This window comes from Geotrypetes seraphini, chromosome 1 (assembly GCF_902459505.1).
Source record: "Geotrypetes seraphini chromosome 1, aGeoSer1.1, whole genome shotgun sequence".
In the NCBI taxonomy this organism is placed as follows: Eukaryota; Metazoa; Chordata; class Amphibia; order Gymnophiona; family Dermophiidae; genus Geotrypetes; species Geotrypetes seraphini.
The window spans coordinates 2,733,899-2,752,637 of NC_047084.1; the positions used below are offsets into that span (position 1 = coordinate 2,733,899).

The 18,739-nt window shown below is 42.9% G+C and overlaps 1 protein-coding gene across 1 annotated transcript in view; it reads left to right on the forward strand.

Moving 5' to 3' along the window:
- ERAP1 (endoplasmic reticulum aminopeptidase 1) overlaps positions 1 to 18,739 on the forward strand; it is a 115,961-nt gene that overhangs the window by 6,402 nt on the left and 90,820 nt on the right. Inside the window, exons 3-5 of the mRNA XM_033914666.1 lie at positions 3,206 to 3,344; positions 4,919 to 5,053; positions 6,656 to 6,776. Coding sequence (XP_033770557.1) covers positions 3,206 to 3,344; positions 4,919 to 5,053; positions 6,656 to 6,776 — 395 coding nt within the window. The remainder of the gene's footprint in view (positions 1 to 3,205; positions 3,345 to 4,918; positions 5,054 to 6,655; positions 6,777 to 18,739) is intronic.

Consider the following 18,739-nt stretch of genomic DNA (forward strand, 5'->3'; position numbering starts at 1 on the left):
CTCCTTTTCTCAAGGGAGAACAATCCCAGTCTCTTAAGTCGATCCTCGTATTCCTCCTAAACTTACTTGCTCCACTTCATCACTGACGCTGAAACCGTGGATTGAAGACAAAGTTTTATTTTATTTTTCTTTCCAGCTTATGATTTATCTTTAATCTTATCTATTGTTTTGCCTTTTGTCTTTGTTTTGTTCTATTTCTATCATTTAAATTTCTCCAGAATTCTACTGTTCAACGGCTCCCCCTTCTGCTTCTATTCCTTTCTCTCCTCTCTTCTACCTTCCAAAGTATTTAGATCAATGCTGTCTTGTTAAAATGTTTATTTTATTTTTATTTTTCCTCTAACTCTACTTTTCACTTTTCTATTACCCTCCAGGTACTTTAGTTAGATTGTGAGCCTTCGGGACAGTAAGGGAATTTTTCAAGTACCTTTCTTATTTCTAATCTTAATGTATATTTTCTGTAAACCGCTTAGAACCTAACGGATGTAGCGGTATATAAGAAATAAATTACATTACATTACATTTACATTACATTTACATTACATTACATTACATTTCTCCATACCATTTACTAGTTTCGTTGCTCGTCTCTGCACCCTCTCCAGCAGTTTTATATCCTTCTTTAGTTTGGGAGACCAGTGTTGGACGCAGTATTCCAAGTGGGGTCTGACCATTGCTCTATAAAGCGGCATTATGACCCTCTCCGATGTACTCGTGATTCCATTCTTTATCATGCTCAACATCCTATTTGCTTTCTTTGCCGCCGCCGCCACACATTGTGCCGACGGTTTCTGGGTCCTATCTATCAGTACACCCAGGTCCTTTTCTTGTTCGCTCTTACCCAGAGTTGCACCTGACATTCTGTACTCGTATTCCTTATTTTTTCTACCTAAATGCATTACTTTGCATTTCTCCACATTAAAACTTCATCTGCCATTTCTCCGCCTATTTCTCTCAATGACACAAGTCGCTCTGGAGTTCCTCAAAATCCTTCTGCGATCTGATCGCCCGGCATAGCTTCGTGTCGCCTGCAAACTTGATGATCTCACTGGATGTTCCTTCTTCTAGGTCATTGATATAAATATTAAATAAGATCGGCCCAAGTACCCAATGTTTTGGGCCTGTTCTGTGTGTGCACAGCACAATGCACAACAGTTACTGGTAGCTCCAGAGCTGCTGGTAATTATTGACTGGAAACGAGGGGGTTTCCCTTTTTGTGCATTGCTAGGAGAGCTCATTTAAATACTAATGAGCTCCTAACGATGTATTTGCAAAGGGTTCTCGATGGTACCAGGGGTTTTTTTTTGGGGGGGAGGGGCACACAGTGTGTGTGTGTGTGGGGGGGGAAAGGTGCCTCCTACCCTTGCTATTCCATTGCCTGTGGAGTCAGCCTGCTGATTTATCAGAGCCTTGAGCACAGGCTGTAGGGCCCTTGTGTAACAACCCTTTGGGTATCAGGGAGCTGGCTGCATATAATCTTCCCCTGACATGCCACATGGATTTACAGGGGTTGGAGACTTCGGTCAGAGTTCCTTTGACCATCATCCAGAAGATTTCCAGTGGAGGATCTGTTTTTCCAGTCTTCTGAGGCAGAAATCCTTTCCCTGTAGGCAGGCTGCTACAAGCTGACAGACAGGCACCAGAAAATCCACAGAGTACTCCCATTATTCCCTATGGGGAAAATTCTGGGGGTGGGGGAGGGGTCAAAAAAGGTAGATGAGAGGGTTTCTGGGGGTAGGGTTTGGTTCCCCCACCTCTAAAACTCCCTTTTCTGAGTTTCAGGGAAGCTTCCACAGGCAATTTTACTTGCTGTGGCCATCTTAGATTTTTAATTATCTTTTTTTCAAAAGCTTCTGTTTTGCCTCACAATCCCTCATTTTGACCTGGAATCACCTGGTATAGATTCTGCAGGCCAATCTGCCCCTGTATCATGCCATTTTTGCACAGTTTTGTTGGCAGAAGAGTAGCTCTGTTTCATGTGCTGCTGGGGATTAAGGAGGTGTGCCTTAATCCATCCAGTGGATAGCTGCTCAATCAGCAGCTTTCTGTAACCTGAACATCAGGTCTAAATAACAACTTCCATTTTTTTAGACATGGGCTTCCCTTCTTCTGTGGTCAGAGTTGGACATTGGTATTTTGAGCCCTTCTTAGTCCCTCACAAAACACGCCCTTGCCATTCCCCCTTGCCATATGGACATATTGCAGACTCATTAACCCGTCCCAGTGAGTTCTTTTCCTGGCCCTGACCCATTCCTGCAAGTTCTGTTCTTACCTGCAGAAAACCTCAAACACTTTAAAATCATGTGTTCAAGGCTTGTGCAGTTAAGACAGAGATCTTACAGGAATGGGACAGTGACAAAACTCGTGGGGACGGAATGGGAAAATTGAATTCCTGTGGGGACGGGGACAAATTTTTCCCCATTTTATTCTCTACTTTAGAGCTAGTAATTTAAAGAAGAGAAGACTCACCTTAAGATTATTATTATTATTTTATTTCTTATATACCGCCGAAGCCATAGTAGTTCGAGGCGGTTTACAATAAAGAAGGGCTGGACAATCAGCGAATAGTTACAAACAGTGAATACAGATACGCGAATGGTTACTATCAGTGAATACAGATACAACAAAGAATCAGCGAATACGGTTTACAACAGAGAAGGGCAGGTCAATCAGCGAGATGTTACAGATACAATAAATATGCATGTGCGGGGGGAACGGGCGAAATAGGGATCTACTTGAATTCTGCATGAAAGGCCTCATAAAGGGAACTGAAGTCACCTGTGACTCCTTTTTTTTTTTTTTTTTTTTTGCCCCCGTCTCCATCTGATAGCAACATGGACATAATTTACTTGTATGGATTGGTCTGTCAGGGCTTAAAGACAAGAAATTAACATGTAAATTTAAATTTCACCTTACTTTAGATTTTCAGCAAGCTATTGCATACTAAAAATGTATTGATTTTTCATTGTAATATTTTATCTGATAATGTGAGGACATGAGTCGTATCATAAATGGTAATATATTTTGATTCCTTTGAATGATTTGTATAAATTCTTTTGCTGTCTTCCCTTTCACTATTGTTGCCAATGCATTGCCAGGTGAATTGCCAATAGTTCTTATTGTTTTGTATTCAAGTAACAGGATGGTTTCAGAGTGTGAAAGGTTTATGCACTATATTTCCTTTTGTTTCTCTCTCCAATTACAGAGTACTTGCATCCACACAGTTTGAGCCGACCGCTGCACGTTTGGCCTTTCCATGTTTTGATGAACCTGCCTTCAAAGCCAGCTTCTCAATTAAGATTAGAAGGGAACCAAGACACCTAGCCCTTTCAAACATGCCAATAGTATGATATATTTTACATTTTGCTTTGTATTCCAAATTTAAGTAGAAAACATAGGCCAGAGGCTTTAGATTATTTCCAACATATCTCTTCACGTGGAGTTCATGCAGCATGGTAGTCTAGTAGTGTGAACTGAAAACCAGGAAATGAGGATTTGAATGCTGACAGGAACTTCTGGTTCTTGAGTGGAGACAGGTGTTAAATAGCATTTGAAAGACAGCAGAAGACAGGGCAACCTTAAAATGCTGCTGTTATGGTGTTGGCTGTAATTTACAATTTTTTGTTATTTTAGCAGTTACATTGTAACAAGTTCTTGGTACATTACAAAACAAATACAAAAACTAAATCCAGTCTGTTCTCATTCTCTGCGCATTTGCAATGTGTAAATTTTGCTTCTCTGTGGTTGCATCAGTTGCAACCAATATTCCACATTCGCGCCTCTGTGTTTGCATATTCACAGAACAGCACTCATAAAACCCTCACTTCCCTGATGCCTTGCCAGGCCTCCACCTGGACCTGCTGTAAGCCATAGTGGTCCAGCAGCGAGCTGGGACAGGAGTGATCCCCTCTGCCTCCTGTCCCAGCTAACTCGGAAACCTCCCGCTTCCCGGACTTGTAAAGGCTACCTTTAATAAGTCCTGGTGGTCCAGCAGTGAACCGTGGTAGGACTGATCTTCCTAAGCTCCGTGCAGAGACACTATCTAAAATGGCTGTCACGAGTTCCCGTGGTAACCTCGTGAGACTGCAGAAACTTACGCTGTCTGAATATCAGGTGGCTTGAATTTATTAAAATGAAGATATTCTAAATTCCAATGTCATTTTAACAACAGTTAATAAAACAAGAAGGGGACCTCAAGTTTGTTTATTGTTTATTCAGTTTTTTGATTAAACGCTTTTTCGTAACTACAAAGCGTTGTACAGGGTTTAAAATAACATTTAAACAAAAATATAACAATTAAAACATACTTTCCTATAAAAACTAACAAGACTTGACAACAATTACATACTAGGTAAATACGGACCAACAGGCCCATGGACACAAATCTCAGTCTCAGCAAAGTCTCAGTCATAGCACTCTCTTCTGCTGTGCAGGAGACTCAGTTTATAGTCTCCTTTCTAATGCTGTCGATGGGGTTTATGTTCACAGAGAAAGTGACACATGAGACAGGAGAGAAGGTGGCTGCTGCAAGAGTGATACTGATAGTCTTTGAGGAGGTTTCCCATCAGCCCTCAGTCAGCAAAGAAAATTCCATTGATCAGACAAGCATCTGGGGAGGGAATTTATAGAATGGGGTGCTAAAAAAAATGTTTCTTATAATTCTCTACCTCTGTAGGCTATGTTAAAATCCTCAGAATACCATGACTTTAGGCTACTCTGTAATAACAATTACTACAGATTGTTATTACATAGAAATTACAGTTACTACAGATTGTATCCCTCCTTGAACTCCACTTAGCGAGGATTTGGTGGGATATAAGACCACACATAACATAGCTAAAAATGGATTATTAATGTTAGAACTATTTGTTTGGGAACTTTGTTTTTGATGTATGATGTTATGTGGTTTACTTTTTAGATAAAATCTGTGAATCTTTCCAATGGACTCATTGAAGACCATTTTGATGTCAGTGTTAAAATGAGCACTTATCTGGTGGCCTTCATCATTTCAGATTTTAAATCGGTCAGTAAGATGACCAAACGTGGAGTTAAGGTAAATATAAGATGGATTCACAACATATGTTTTTCAAAGAAAAAAAAAAAAAAGACAAAATTAGATACTTCTGACTTTGTACTTGCCAGTTTCTTCTCTCTTTAGACTGTTTTGAAAACAGAATAAGTATACTTGTCTCCAAAGAATGTTTGGATAGAAGTGCTTTTATGCATCAGGTGACAGTGTTTCCAGTCTGACCCCATTGCCTTGTCCTTTTTGTTTTATCACTTCAAGTGTAAAGTAAATACAATGGTATCTACCTGTCTACCATATCTCCTGCTGCTGCCTGTAGTCCTAATTTGAGTAAAAAATGTGTTCAGTATGTCTGCTTTATCCTTTTCATCCTGCACTCGGAGCTTAGATGTTGATTTTTACCATGGTACTGAGTTGCAACTTAGATTTCAGATCAAGTGTAACAAAATTAAATGTAACAAATGTAACAAAATGTAAATTTTTAGAAGTTTTTCATGGAGTGGAGAAGTAGCCTAATAGTTACTTCAGTGGCCTGAGACTCAGGGAAACCGGGTTCAATTCCCATTGCAGCTCTTGGCAAGTCACTTAACCCTCCATTACATCTGGTACAAAATAGGTGTGGTTATGGTTATCTTTATTTGATATACAGTCTTTCCTCCACGGATATCAAAGCGATTTACAATACATTGAACAGTAAGCAGATACTCTAAGTAGTTTCCCTAAAAAAAGGCAGTATATCGAATCCCATCCCCTAACCCTTTTCCTTAGATCCCAAGGAAACTCCTTGTAGCCTCGGGTAAGTCATTTCACCTTCCAGGTCTCTGGAGAATGTAATGACATACTTCTCCTGTATCATGGCATGAAAGCAAAGAGGGGGGGGGGGGTGTTCGCCAGGAATCGATTCAGCTTGAAGGCAGATCTGAATCAGGACCCAAATGAAAGGAGTTAACACATGTGCATCTAAGTATTAAAAGTTATCATGGAACCTCATGCCTCTGATATGCATATTTTACACTTTCATTTAAAATAGCTCAAGACAGATGGTTAAATTTGAGAGTGGTAAACTGTCCTAAAATTTTGGGCATGTGCCATGTAGAAATGTTTAAAAAGTTTCTGTTGGAAAATATGAAATATCCTCTTATTATTTGTCAGTTAATAAGAATAAAAAGACTGACACAGAGGACCAGCCTATGAATGATTCTGGGTCTACTAATTATATGCAACAACAAGAGAAAGGTTTATATGATATTACAGTGGAACCTTGGTTTACAAGCATAATTCATTCCAGCGAGTTTCCCCATAGGAAGTAAGGCATTGAGCATGCGCAAATGCTCAAGGCCCAGTCCAGCCCAGCACAGGCAAGAGAGAGGATCTCCGACACACCGCCCAGCCCAGAAGAGGGAGGATCTTTGGGCACCGGCACCAGCATGTCCTATGCGTTGGTGCTGGTGCCAGTGCCCAATCGGGGTAAGGGTTGGTGTGTGAAAGTTTAAAGATACTGCTCCTTTTAAGTTGAGCAGTGCTGAAAACAAAACTAGAGTTATAATGACCAATTCACAATATGTTTTTTTTTTTTCTGAATTTAAAGTATTTTTTTCTGACATACACCCATATTCTTTTGTTTGCTAGATATCTGTGTATACTGTACCAGAGAAGATTAGCCAAGCTGATTATGCCTTGGAAGTATCAGTAAAACTTTTAGAATTCTTTGAAGATTATTTCAATATTCCATATCCATTACCAAAACAAGGTGAGTTAAGGAAGGTCACTTTCTCTTCATGGCCCGAATTTGGAGAGGCTGAAAAATTATAGTTTGGTTCAGAGAGAGTGGGGTATGGGAGTAGGAAGGGAAATTTAGGGTGGATTTGCAGGCTTTATATTTTCAGAGGATGCAGGTATATCAAGAGGAGATGTAACAAAATGTCTTAGGAACTTAGTTGGAATGTACTAGGGGTATTGTACCAGGGCTTTCTATGATATAGGGACAGTTTATGGATTACCTTTTAAGTACCAAGTGATGATTAAAGTACAGTGTTTTTGCCTCTATGAATGTTACAGGTCTTTTCTCCCCCGTAAGAGACAGCTTTATTTTAAAGAAGCAGAACACTTGTGGATAGAAGTGGAATTTGTCCAAGAAACTGTTTCTTCCTAAACATGATCACTTATTTTACCCATAAAAGTTATTCTCATATGTTTCTTGCCTCTAACAGGGAAAAGGCTAAACCAGTGGGGTAACATAGAAATATGTTGGCAGATAAAGGCCAAATGGCCCATCCAGTCTGCTCATCCACAGCATCCACTATCTCCTCCTCTCCATAAGAGATCCCATATGCTTGTCCCACATCTGCCCTTTTCCAGTCCTCCAGTACCACTCTTGACTCTAGAGAAGCATTAGAAAGGTCAGCCAGCAGAACCCCCAAAACTTCCCCAAGTTCCTTCCATACCTGTTGATGTACACCATCTGGCCCTATTGCTTTGCTCACCTTTAGGTAGCTCCTCACGAACAGAACCCTCTGAAAATCGATCAAAGTCTACCACAACTTCAGCCCTATTTGCATCTTCTGTGGTCCCAGTGCCGGCACTTCAGCTGTGATCACAGAATAGAAATATTTGTTAAGCAATTCAGCCTTATCTTTATCAGCTTTTACATATTTCTCCCCTTCACCTTTGAGTCTCACAATGCCCCTTTTGCACGTCTTCCTATCACTAATATATATATATAAAAAAAAGTCTTGTCATTCCCCTCTCACCCCATTTTACTGTCAGCTATTTTTTTTTCTTCCATTTGCATCTTTGCTTTCCTGACTGCTCGACCAGAATCTCTTCACTTTTCTATATATTTTTGCCCGTCTTTCTCTTTCTGTGATCTTTTGTAGTTTATTTATTTTTATTTAATTTTCTATACCATTCTCTCCAGGGAGCTCAGAACGGTTTACCTTCTCAGCTACTTAGAACCAAAGAGGCCTTCTTTTTCCTCTTACTTACTTTCCTTATACAATTGTTTGTTGCCCTTACAATAGCTCCTTTTAATTTTGTCCTTCAAAATACTTAGGAATGTCTAGAAACCATCAGAGAATCTTTTAAGACACTGAAGGAGTACAGTCCAGCCACTTTAATGTAAGGGTCCCAGATTATCAAGAACGGCTCAAATGGCTCAGGAAGACATGGTCAATCTTGGCTTGTATCTGAATGAGGCCTGGAACCTCCTGCTATTTCCACGCAGCAGCAAGTACAAATATACTTGCCATATTGATATGATGAACAATTCTCCTCTGCCAAACCAACAGGCTCAGAGGTCCAATATTTAACAAAGAAGAGGCCATAGTCCCCCCCCCCCCCATAAGGTTCCTGTGATAGAATGAACAAGCCCTAGGTGCCTGATCCCAGTATTTCTGGGCTTTTTGGACAGGACTACCAAATATGAAAAAAGATCCCTACTCCCAACAGTGGCACCAACAAAGATCAGAACCTGTCCAATAAATAGATCTCAGATGTACAGGTATAAATACCATTGATAAAACATTTTATAGCCATTACTGGTTATGGAAACTAGCAATTAAAAAAAAAAAAAAAATTTCTCATTCCTTAGATTCATATTGAACTTTAAAAATCTCTTCCCAATTAGCAATATATTTAACCCTTTCAGGACCAAGGGACATATTTGTCCCATAACTTTAAAATCCTATAAATTTTGATTGGGATAGTCTACAGTTCTAAATTTGATATGTACGGATTCCATATGATACTGCCTTTATGTAAACAAACTGGTTCCGACATTCATTCATTAGCGTCGTTGCTAGATTGACGAGAAGATTCACTTGCCACACTGTCCATAAGCCAGAAGTGTGATTTTTTTAAATAAAAATAATGATATTTCACACAAAAAATCAATTTTTTGGCATCTGCAAGCCCTTTTTACCATAAAAATGTCGTCAAAACCACAAAAATTGGCCTACGATCCTTATGGTCCTGAAAGGGTTAACAGGGTAAGGGATTTGCAGTAATAATGCTTGATAGAATTTAGATATGTCACCCCTACCACTACCCCCAGACATATAGCTCTTTTAGTGGGGGTTTCCTCCATTTGTAGTTCATACCTTAAAAAATCTACAGTTTGTAGATGGGGAAAGTGATCTTGTTGCCCCAACCCATAATCCTCAACAAGATCGACAAATTCCACAGGACTACCATCTTCCACCAATTATTCCAGTGTTTCTAACCCATTGACTTCCCAAATCTTATAGATGGAGTCAGCTTTATTTGGGTAAAATCCTTCTGCATAATGCAGAGGCACTGCTGGGAAGTATAGCCTTTTTTTGAGAAGTTTGGATCAAGTATTTAACTAGCATATTAATGTCATCTTCATTATAGGATTAACAGACCAGACAATCTCTCATATTTGCTGCATGAAAAGTCAGTGAACTACCCAAAGAGGAGTTTCACTAAGCAAGGACTGTTCCATCCAAACCCAGCTTTTCTGGCAGTCTTGTGGCCAGTTGGAAAAAATTATCTCACCTGATAATTTTCTCATGTCAAACACGGTGTTATACAATTTGGCCTGCCAGATAATAAAAAATTTATAATTAAGCTGGCCCGCTGGAAGACTTTTTAAAAAAAACTATCAGGTACAAGCCCTCAAGTCTCGCGGCCGCTGTCTACTGCCGCCACATCAGCTGTTGATTCACGTGCCTCAAGTCTTGGGGCTGCCACGCTTTACGATGCTGTGCTCCCGCCTTTCTCTGCCTTCGCCGTCGCCTATACCCTCCCGACTGTCGTTGCTGCTCGGGTCCAGCCGGGTCCTCCCGGCTGCCGTCGCCGTTCGAGTCCACCTGGTCCTCCCGGCTGCCTCGTCCTCCCGACTGCCTGCACCCTGGTCTTCCCGGCTACCTGCACCTGTGGTAACTTGATTGTTTCTATCATGTATTTCCTTTGTGAACAATTTTGGTTTATTTAAAGTTTGCTTATCCTTATGTAAAAAATTAGAAAAGCTAGCTTGAACAACAACAAAGCATTTCCCTGGTTATATGTTGCTCTGGTTTGTTTTTGTCACCCTGCCTTTAATAGTTTTATTGATATATATATTTTCTGTTTAATGTGTTTTGAGTTTACAGTGTCTTTTACAAGGCTATAGCAGTTTTCAAGTTTATAGTACCAGACTCTCAGAAAGCACTATTTCCAAATTTTGAAAGAAACAAATGTTGAAGAATAAATTGCAGGTGATTTATTAGACGTGCAATACATTTCTGACTAGCTTTTGAGAGCTATACTCCTTTCATTAGGTCAAAATCATATAATTTTACTTCTTTAGCACTCTCCAGAGGTTAATCTTACAAGTGGGTATATATCTCATCATGACCAGCAGGTGGAGACTGAAACAAAACTGTGGAATAGTACATAAGAGATACCTTCCCCTAATCCTATCAGTCTTTCAGTCTCCAGCAGGTATGAGTGAGCTGTACCCATCTCCCTTGGTAGGGCTGTTAGAATTTGTTTAGGGTTTTTAGTCCCTGTTTTTGGCTGGATTGAGCTTGGGTGAGCCCTGTTTGAGGATCCGTCCGACCTTGGGGGTGTCAAACCCGATGGGACTCGTGCTGGGTCCCTCCCCCCATTTCCTCCACCGCCCCACATTTTTTTAGAGGAGCCTCAGCAGTAAGCCTTGCCCCCTAATTCAAGCAAGGCATATTGCTTTGATAGCCTGTGGAGTTTGTTCTGTAAAAAATATCCTGAGGTAGTGCCGGTCTGAAGGGTTCCTTTCCCTTTAACTATGCTGTAAATTACTGTATTTTTTTGACTAACTGGCACTTTTATTCTAGCTAGGTCACCTATGGAGCAATTGAGCACTTCTTAAGGGGAGAGGTGTACAATTTGGTCCAGACGCAAGGCACTAGCGGCCGGCCTGAAAACAGCTGTTCGGGCTGGTGCGGTTGTGGAGCTCTGTTGGCAGCGGCTGCAGGCGTCCAGGGCTCCCCAGCCTTAGTGCCTCGCGAGTTGAAAGGGAGCAGTGGGGAAGCTCGGTCTTCCCCCACCGCCCCCGGAGGGATTCCCTCTCATCTGATTTTTGTTAACAGCTGATGCCGGCTTGCCTGTTTTAGCGGCTGGGTTAGTTCAGGCTTCCCAGCCACTACAGGCCCTGGAGAGGTTATTTTTGGCAAGAACTTCGCCATTTTCACAGACAGGTCCCTCCATTTTGTCTGCAACCTCAGGTGACCTTCCCCCTGTATTGGAAAAACAGGGGCAGGTTTCAGCTGGGTCCCCTGCTGTGGCATGGATTCCCATGGGACCCCTGGGGTTTTTTCCCCCCTGATTTAATTTTTTTCTTTGTGTAGAACCTATTTTCAGGCAGTTGGGGGTCCCACATACGCCCGGGGGATTTGGGGGGGGGGTTCTCTCCGCACCCCCTGTGGCTTTGCCTCCCTCTTCTCCTTTGGCATCCCCTGTTCCTCCTCCCTTGTCCAAGCGCCCGTGGTTTGCTTGGGTTGTGGATTGGTGGTCGAAGGAGCGTGTTGGCCTGGATGAGGACCCCCTTTTTAGGAATTCCAGGATCCTCCCGAGGGGATGGCCGCTGGCGGTGAGGTGTTAGGTTTCCCGCCTTTCAACGACGAGGTGTCCGTGGTGCGCCTTTTTCAGAGGGATGAGCTTCCAGACCTGATTCAGCAGGTCTCATTGGTGCTGCGTTTTGAAGGAGCACCACCAGAGACCACATGTGGGGGACCCTCTTCTTAGGGAGGATCCGTACTGTTTCCCGCTCTTTTCCTATGCATCAGGATATTTGGGATATTGTACTGGCGCAGTGGAATACACCGGAGGCGCCGTTTCGGTTAGCGCGCACCATGGCTTGTTTTTATCCCATCCTGGAGGGGGATAGGGCTAATTTAAAGTTGCCAGTGGTGGACGTGGTGGTCTCAGCGATTTCTAAGCCTGTTGAGGACGGTTCTGCCTTACGGGACTCTGAGCAGCGTAAGTTGGAGACCATTCTTAAGCAGAATTTTGATGTCTCTGCCTTGAGGGTCCAGGCGGCTATTTGAGGGGGGCTGGTGGCTTGTGCTGTGTTTCGGTGGGCAGAGCGTGTCCTGGATCGTGAGTCTGATGACTGGTCCTTAGTGGATCAGGAGGTGGCAAAGATTGAGATGGCTGCCTCGTTCCTCTCAGATGCTCTCTATGACTTGGTGTGGATGTCGTCTATGGCTTTTGGAGTGGCCGTGCGATGTACCTTGTGGCTTTGCGCTTGGTCAGCGGATGCTGCTTTCAACCTAAGCTTACCAAATTTCCTTTTCAGCTGGGTCTTTCTTGTTGGAGAGGACTTAGATAAGTTGGTTCAGACTCTGACGGACTCTAAGGTGCCCCGCCTGCCTGAGGATCGTGCCCACCCAGTGTCTCAGGGTGGCACTGCCCGCGGGCATCTGCGGGAGTTCTGCAAGTTTCGCCCTGGGCATGGGGCTGCTATTTTCCAGGCTTCGGGGTGTTCCGGGGTCAGTTTTATCAGCGCATGCAGTCTTTTTGGGGGGCTCATCGAGGGGCTGGGAATCCCTCCACCGGTTCCCCCGTTGCCTGTCCTGCACAATGACTCATTGCCGGTGCCCCCTTTGGTTCCGGTGGGTGCCCGGCTGCATGACTTTTTTCCCAAGTGGGCCGAGATCACGTCCGATCAGTGGGACAGTTATGCTCTGGAGTTTGCCCGCTCTCTGCCAGATCATTTTCTAGGCTCTCCGTGACAGGCAACATGGAAGATGCAGGCCTTTCGCCAGACCCTTCAGCACTTGCTAGATCTCAAAGTAGTTGTTCCAGTGCCCCCTCAGGAGTGCGGCACCGGCAGGTACTCCATTTACTTCGTGGTGCCCAAGAAATGGACCTTTCAGCCCATCCTAGATTTAAAAGGGGTCAACAAGCTCTCAGAATTCCCTCTTTTCACATGGAAACACCGGTCTGTCATTCTGATGGTTCAGCCGGGGGAGTTCCTGACTTCTCTCTATATGATGGGATCTACTTGCATGTTCCCATTCGGGCCTCCCATCAGCGCTTCCTTTGCTTTGCGATCTTGGGTCAGCACTATCAGTTCTGTGCGCTTCCCTTTGGTCTGCCCATGGCTCCCCGGACATTTACCAAGGTTATGGTGATTGTCACGGAAGCCTTGCGGACAGAGGGCATTCTGGTGCATCCCTACCTGGACGACTGGTTGATTCGGGTGAAGTTGTTACAGGAGAGCACCCAGGTTACGGCTCGGGTGGTAGAGTTTCTCCAGTCGCTGGGCTGGGTAGTCAACCTTTCCAAGAGTCTTTTCATTCCATCTCAGCGTCTGGAGTACCTTGGAGTTCTGTTCCACCTTGGGGAAGGTCTTCCTTCCAGAGGCCCAGGTAAGCAAATTGGAATCTCGGATTCGCATCCTTATAGCGTCCAGTGTCCTCAGACACAGGATTTCTTCCAAGTCTTGGGGTCGATGGCGACTTCCCTAGACGTAGTGAGGTGGGCACGGGCCCACATGCATCCTCTTCAGTTGCTCTGCTCCAGAGGTGGTCGCCCCAGAGGCCCAGTTTGGATCTCCCTGTTCCTCTGCGAGGCTTGGCACGCTGCAGTCTTCGTTGATGGCTCCAGACCTCTCCTCTTGTTCAGGGGACTAGTCTGGATCAACCACAGTGGACGGTGCTTCTCACGGATGCCAGTCTCCTCGGTTGGGGGGCTCAGTGTCTAGGTCACTCAGCTCAGGGCACCTGATCCACAGAGGGGGCGTCCATCTGGCGCTGTTAGCCTTCCGCTCCTTCTTGTTGGGTAAGTCAGTCAGAGTTCTTTCGGACAATGCCACTGTGGTGGCTTACATTATTTGTCATGGAGGCACAAAGAGCACTCAGGTAACACAGGAGGCAGCTCTGCTCATGGTATGGGCAGAGTCCCACCTTCAGGACATCTCGGCCTCTCACATAGCCGGAGTGGAGAATGTTCAGGCAGACTTCCTCAGTCGTCACGTGCTAGATCCCAGAGAGTGGTGTCTAAGCCAGTGGCCTTTCAGTTGATAGTGCAGTCTTAGGGTAAGCCCCTGATGGCCTCGAGTGTCGAGTGTCAATGCCAAACTGCCCTGCTTCTTCAGTCGTTGCAGGGACTGGATGGCCGAGGGCCTGGATACTCTGGTTCAACCATGGCCAACGGTGGGACTGTCATATGTGTTCCCTCCGTGGCCATTATTGGGCAGAGTTCTTCTCCGCATCATTCGCTATCTGGGTCTCGTGGTTCTGATGGCTCCGGATTGGCCTTGGCGTCCGTGGTACGCAGATCTGGTGCGGCATCTGGTGGCGGATCCTCTTCCTCTGCCTCTCTTGGATGACCTTCTGATCCGGGTCCCTTCTGTCTTATGGCTTTGCTCTTGAAAGGGGATGCCTAGGTAAGAAGGGGTATTCAGATAAACTGCCCTGCTTCTTCAGTCGTTGCAGGGACTGGATGGCCGAGGGCCTGGATACTCTGGTTCAACCATGGCCAACGGTGGGACTGTCATATGTGTTCCCTCCGTGGCCATTATTGGGCAGAGTTCTTCTCCGCATCATTCGCTATCTGGGTCTCGTGGTTCTGATGGCTCCGGATTGGCCTTGGCGTCCGTGGTACGCAGATCTGGTGCGGCATCTGGTGGCGGATCCTCTTCCTCTGCCTCTCTTGGATGACCTTCTGATCCGGGTCCCTTCTGTCTTATGGCTTTGCTCTTGAAAGGGGATGCCTAGGTAAGAAGGGGTATTCAGATAAAGTGATTTCAACTCTCTTGGTGTCCCGGAGGCTTTCTACCTCTCGAGCTTATGTGAGGGTTTGGCGTCTGTTTGAGGAGTGGTGTGATGCGCATGGAGTGGTCTCTTTTCGCGCTTCCCTGTCTAACATTTTAGAGTTCTCACAGGATGGCCTGGATAGGGGACTGGCTTGGTCTTCTCTCCGGGTTCAGTTTGTGGCCTTGTCAGCCTTTCATGGCTTGTTGAAAGGTCAGCGTTTGACTGCCATTACTGATGTGATTCGCAGGCGGCTAAATTGCTCAAGACTCTCGTGCGACCCTCTGTTCCATCTTGGGATCTGAATCTGGTTCTGTCACTGCTAGTGCGCCCTCCTTTTGAGCCGTTGGGCGACTGTTCTTTGAAAGACCTTACTCTTAAAGCGGTCTTCTTGGTGACCATTACTTCAGCTAGATGAGTTTATGAGCCACAGGCTTTCTCTTGTAGGGCTCCCTTCTTGGAGTTTTCTAGGGAGCGGGTTAACTTGAGGCTTGTTTCTTCCTTTCTGCCAAAGGTAGTTTCTCCTTTTCATGTCAATCAGGCTGTGGTCCTCTCAATGTTGGGTAATCCGGATGGATCTTCTGAGCAGAAGCAGTTGCGCAAGTTGGATGTCGGTCAGGTTCTTCACTTTTATGTGCAGAGGACCCAGGAGATCCGGAAATCAGATCATCTCTTTGTCCTTCTAGCGGGCCCTCATCAGGGGGATGGCGCTTCTAAGGCTACTATTGAGTGCTGGATCAGGGAGACTATTGCTTCCGCTTAACTTCTGAAGAAGAAGTCTGTTCCAGAATTTCTCAAAGATCATTCCACTATGGGTCAGGCAGCTTCTTGGACTGAGTCTTCGCTTATGCCTCCTGTGGACATTTGTAAGGCTGCAGTTTGCTCTTCCTTGCATTCATTTGTCAGACACTACCGGGTAGACGTTCAGGCACTCCATACCCAGAGACTAACCTATACTCAAGAATCCGAGATGGGGGAGAATGCTGTCCCACAAGTCTTCTACTCTCAGCAATATAATGGCTTCCAATCTAATACCTCTGAAACCAGACTACAGATCTAGATTGGTACTTCAAAATGTATAGCTTTATTTTGTGGAGCTCTCAGATACCTACTCCGTTGATCATTAAAGATTATTCAAACGGTTTTTGTAGGCAAGGGTATCAATCATTGAGCTCCACCTTATCGTGATAGTACTGTTAGAAGCAAGTGCTAAATGTTGAACAGTGATTTTTTAGATAAAGCACTTATCTTTTTTATGGTGGCTTCTATTATGCCTCGTAGTGTGCGCTCTGTGCCCAACGGGACCCGTTTCGCCCAAATCAAGGCTTCTTCAGGGGTCTCTCGAATTGCTGTTAACACAGAGAAAAGTATTTCACTTAATGAAAAACATTTTGTTATGACTTTTAAGAAAGCGTGTACTCACTGTGATTACTTGTAGCGACTTCATCAAAATGGCGTTAGCAAGAATTGAACGCCAACGCTTGCGCTATATAGACGTGTCAATTAAACTGCCCCTGTGTATCTTAAAGGGACAATCAATAATTTTCAATTGAAACTGCTACTATGACACTAGATTAGAAAAAAACACTCCAGTCCATATTCACATTCAGACCGGCAGGTTTTAATGTGCCTAGATTGAAAATCCAACGGGATTCTTTTTGTAGTAAGGTTCTTTGTCTATCACCTCCTCGTGGGTTTAATTTCACCCGGTCTATTGCAAAACACCTCAATTCTTTGAAACTGTGTTGTAATTGGTTACAGTGTTCCACTAGAGGTGCAGTGATCCTCTTGCATTTAATATTAGATTTATGTTCGATGATCCGTGTTCTCAATGATCTTATTGATTTACCAACATACCATTTCTTACATGGGCATGTTATCACATATATTATGTGGTCTGTGGTACAAGTGAGAAAGTGATTGATAGAATAGACTTTTCCGTCTTTCTGGCTGGTGAACTCTTTTAGTTGTACCATATTTTCACATACGCTGCATTTACCACATCTAAAAAAAACCTTTCGGTAATAGATTATCTTCTCTCAGTTTAACTTTAAAATCTGCTGGGGAGAGTATTTCTTTAAGATTTCTATCACGTGTAAATGCTATGCGTAATTCTGTTTCTTTAAATATAGTATTGGTTCGCATAATTCTCCAATTATTCTTCAATATTTTAGCTATGTTATTGCCATATGCTGAAAATTTCATTACACAAGTCATTATTTCTTCTTCTTTTTTTGAATGTTCTTTATTGATATTCTTGTGAATTAGCCAATCCCTATTATAATATTTTGCCCTTTTGTAAGCTCTCTTCAAGATTTTACTGGGATACCCACGATTTTCAAGTTTTTTTATGAGTAATTTGGATTGTAATGTAAATCTTCTTTTAGTAGAGCAATTTCTTTTTAACCGTAAAAATTGTGAAAACGGTAAATTTTGCTTTAAACTTACAGGATGGCAACTATGATATGACAAGAACGTGTTTCTATCTGTCTCTTTAGTATAAACGTCAAATTCAAAATATGTTTCTTTTTGTGTGATCGTCACGTCCAAATAATTTATATTATATTTTGAATATTGCATTGTGAAAACTATGTTGGAGTCACAACTATTAAGCCAGGAAAAAAATGACTTTAATTCTTTTTCTTCTCCTGTCCATAACATCAGAACATCGTCTATGTACCTTAGCCAACAATAGATTTTTGACAAAAAAGGTGAGTGATCGATCCAAATGGATTCGAAATCTGCCATATAAAGATTTGCCACTGAGGGAGCAAAGACCGCTCCCATAGCAACTCCCATTTTTTGCTTGTATATTTCTTTCTCAAACATGAAATAATTTTCTTTCATTGCAATTCTTGATAATTGTACAAGAAATTCAGAAGGAATCAAGTAAGGTTTTGTCCTGTTTTCAAAAGTTTTCTTAATAATATTCAAAGCTTCATCCTGGGGTATTGATGTATATAATGCTTTGATATCAAGAGTTACTAACATGAAAGGAAATATGTCCACAGGTATCTCTTCCAATTTTTCCATCACCATACTCGCATCTTGAACAAAGGATTTAATTTTTGGAACCTCATCTTTTAGAAAAATATCTACGAATTTTGAAATGGGTTCCAACAAAGAGCCCCGTGAAGACATTATCGGTCTCCCTGGAGGATTGATCAAATCCTTGTGTATTTTTGGTAGCACATAAAATACAGGTGTTAATGGACAAGATTTATTCAAAAATTTGTAATCCCTCAATGTGAGAAAGCCTGATTTTAGACCTTCATCTGTTATTTTGCCAATCTGTTTTTTCAATCTGTTTGTTGGATCTAAAGGGAGTTTTTCATAGACCTCAGTGTCTTGTAATTGTCTGAGAATTTCCAAGTGATATTTTTCTTTATCCAAAAGTACAATAGCTCCTCCTTTGTCTGCTTTTTTTATTATGATAGTTTCATCGTTAGTCAATTTTTTAATCACTTCTCTTTCTACTTTGTTCAAATTGTTATGTTGGTATGTTTTATTTTCTTTCCATACTTCAATATCTTTTAGAACGCAAGATTTGAAAGCATTCACTAAAGGATCTAGTGGTATCGGAGGATACCATGTGCTTTTGGGAGATAATATTGTCCGGTCCGTGCTCTTAGGTTGATTCTCAAAGTAAATCCTTAACTGTAATTTCCTGATTAGCTTTTCCAAATCTACATTGAATTGTAGCTGATTAAAATCAGTGGATGGAACGAAAGAAAATCCATAAGACAACACTTTGTTTTCTATATCACTAAGTATGTGTTTAGAGAGATTAATTACCACTGGTTTCTCAATGTTTGAGACCGAGTGGTAGGTCTTTGGCGTGGATTCCCTCTTCTGCTTCTCACTCTGCCCCTTCTTGTGGATTGACCTCTCTTTAAAAAATGTTGTTGGCCGTCTCCGCTACTGGATGTTGAAAAGGTTGAAATATCTGAACTATTCTTATCTGTTTGTGTTGGAC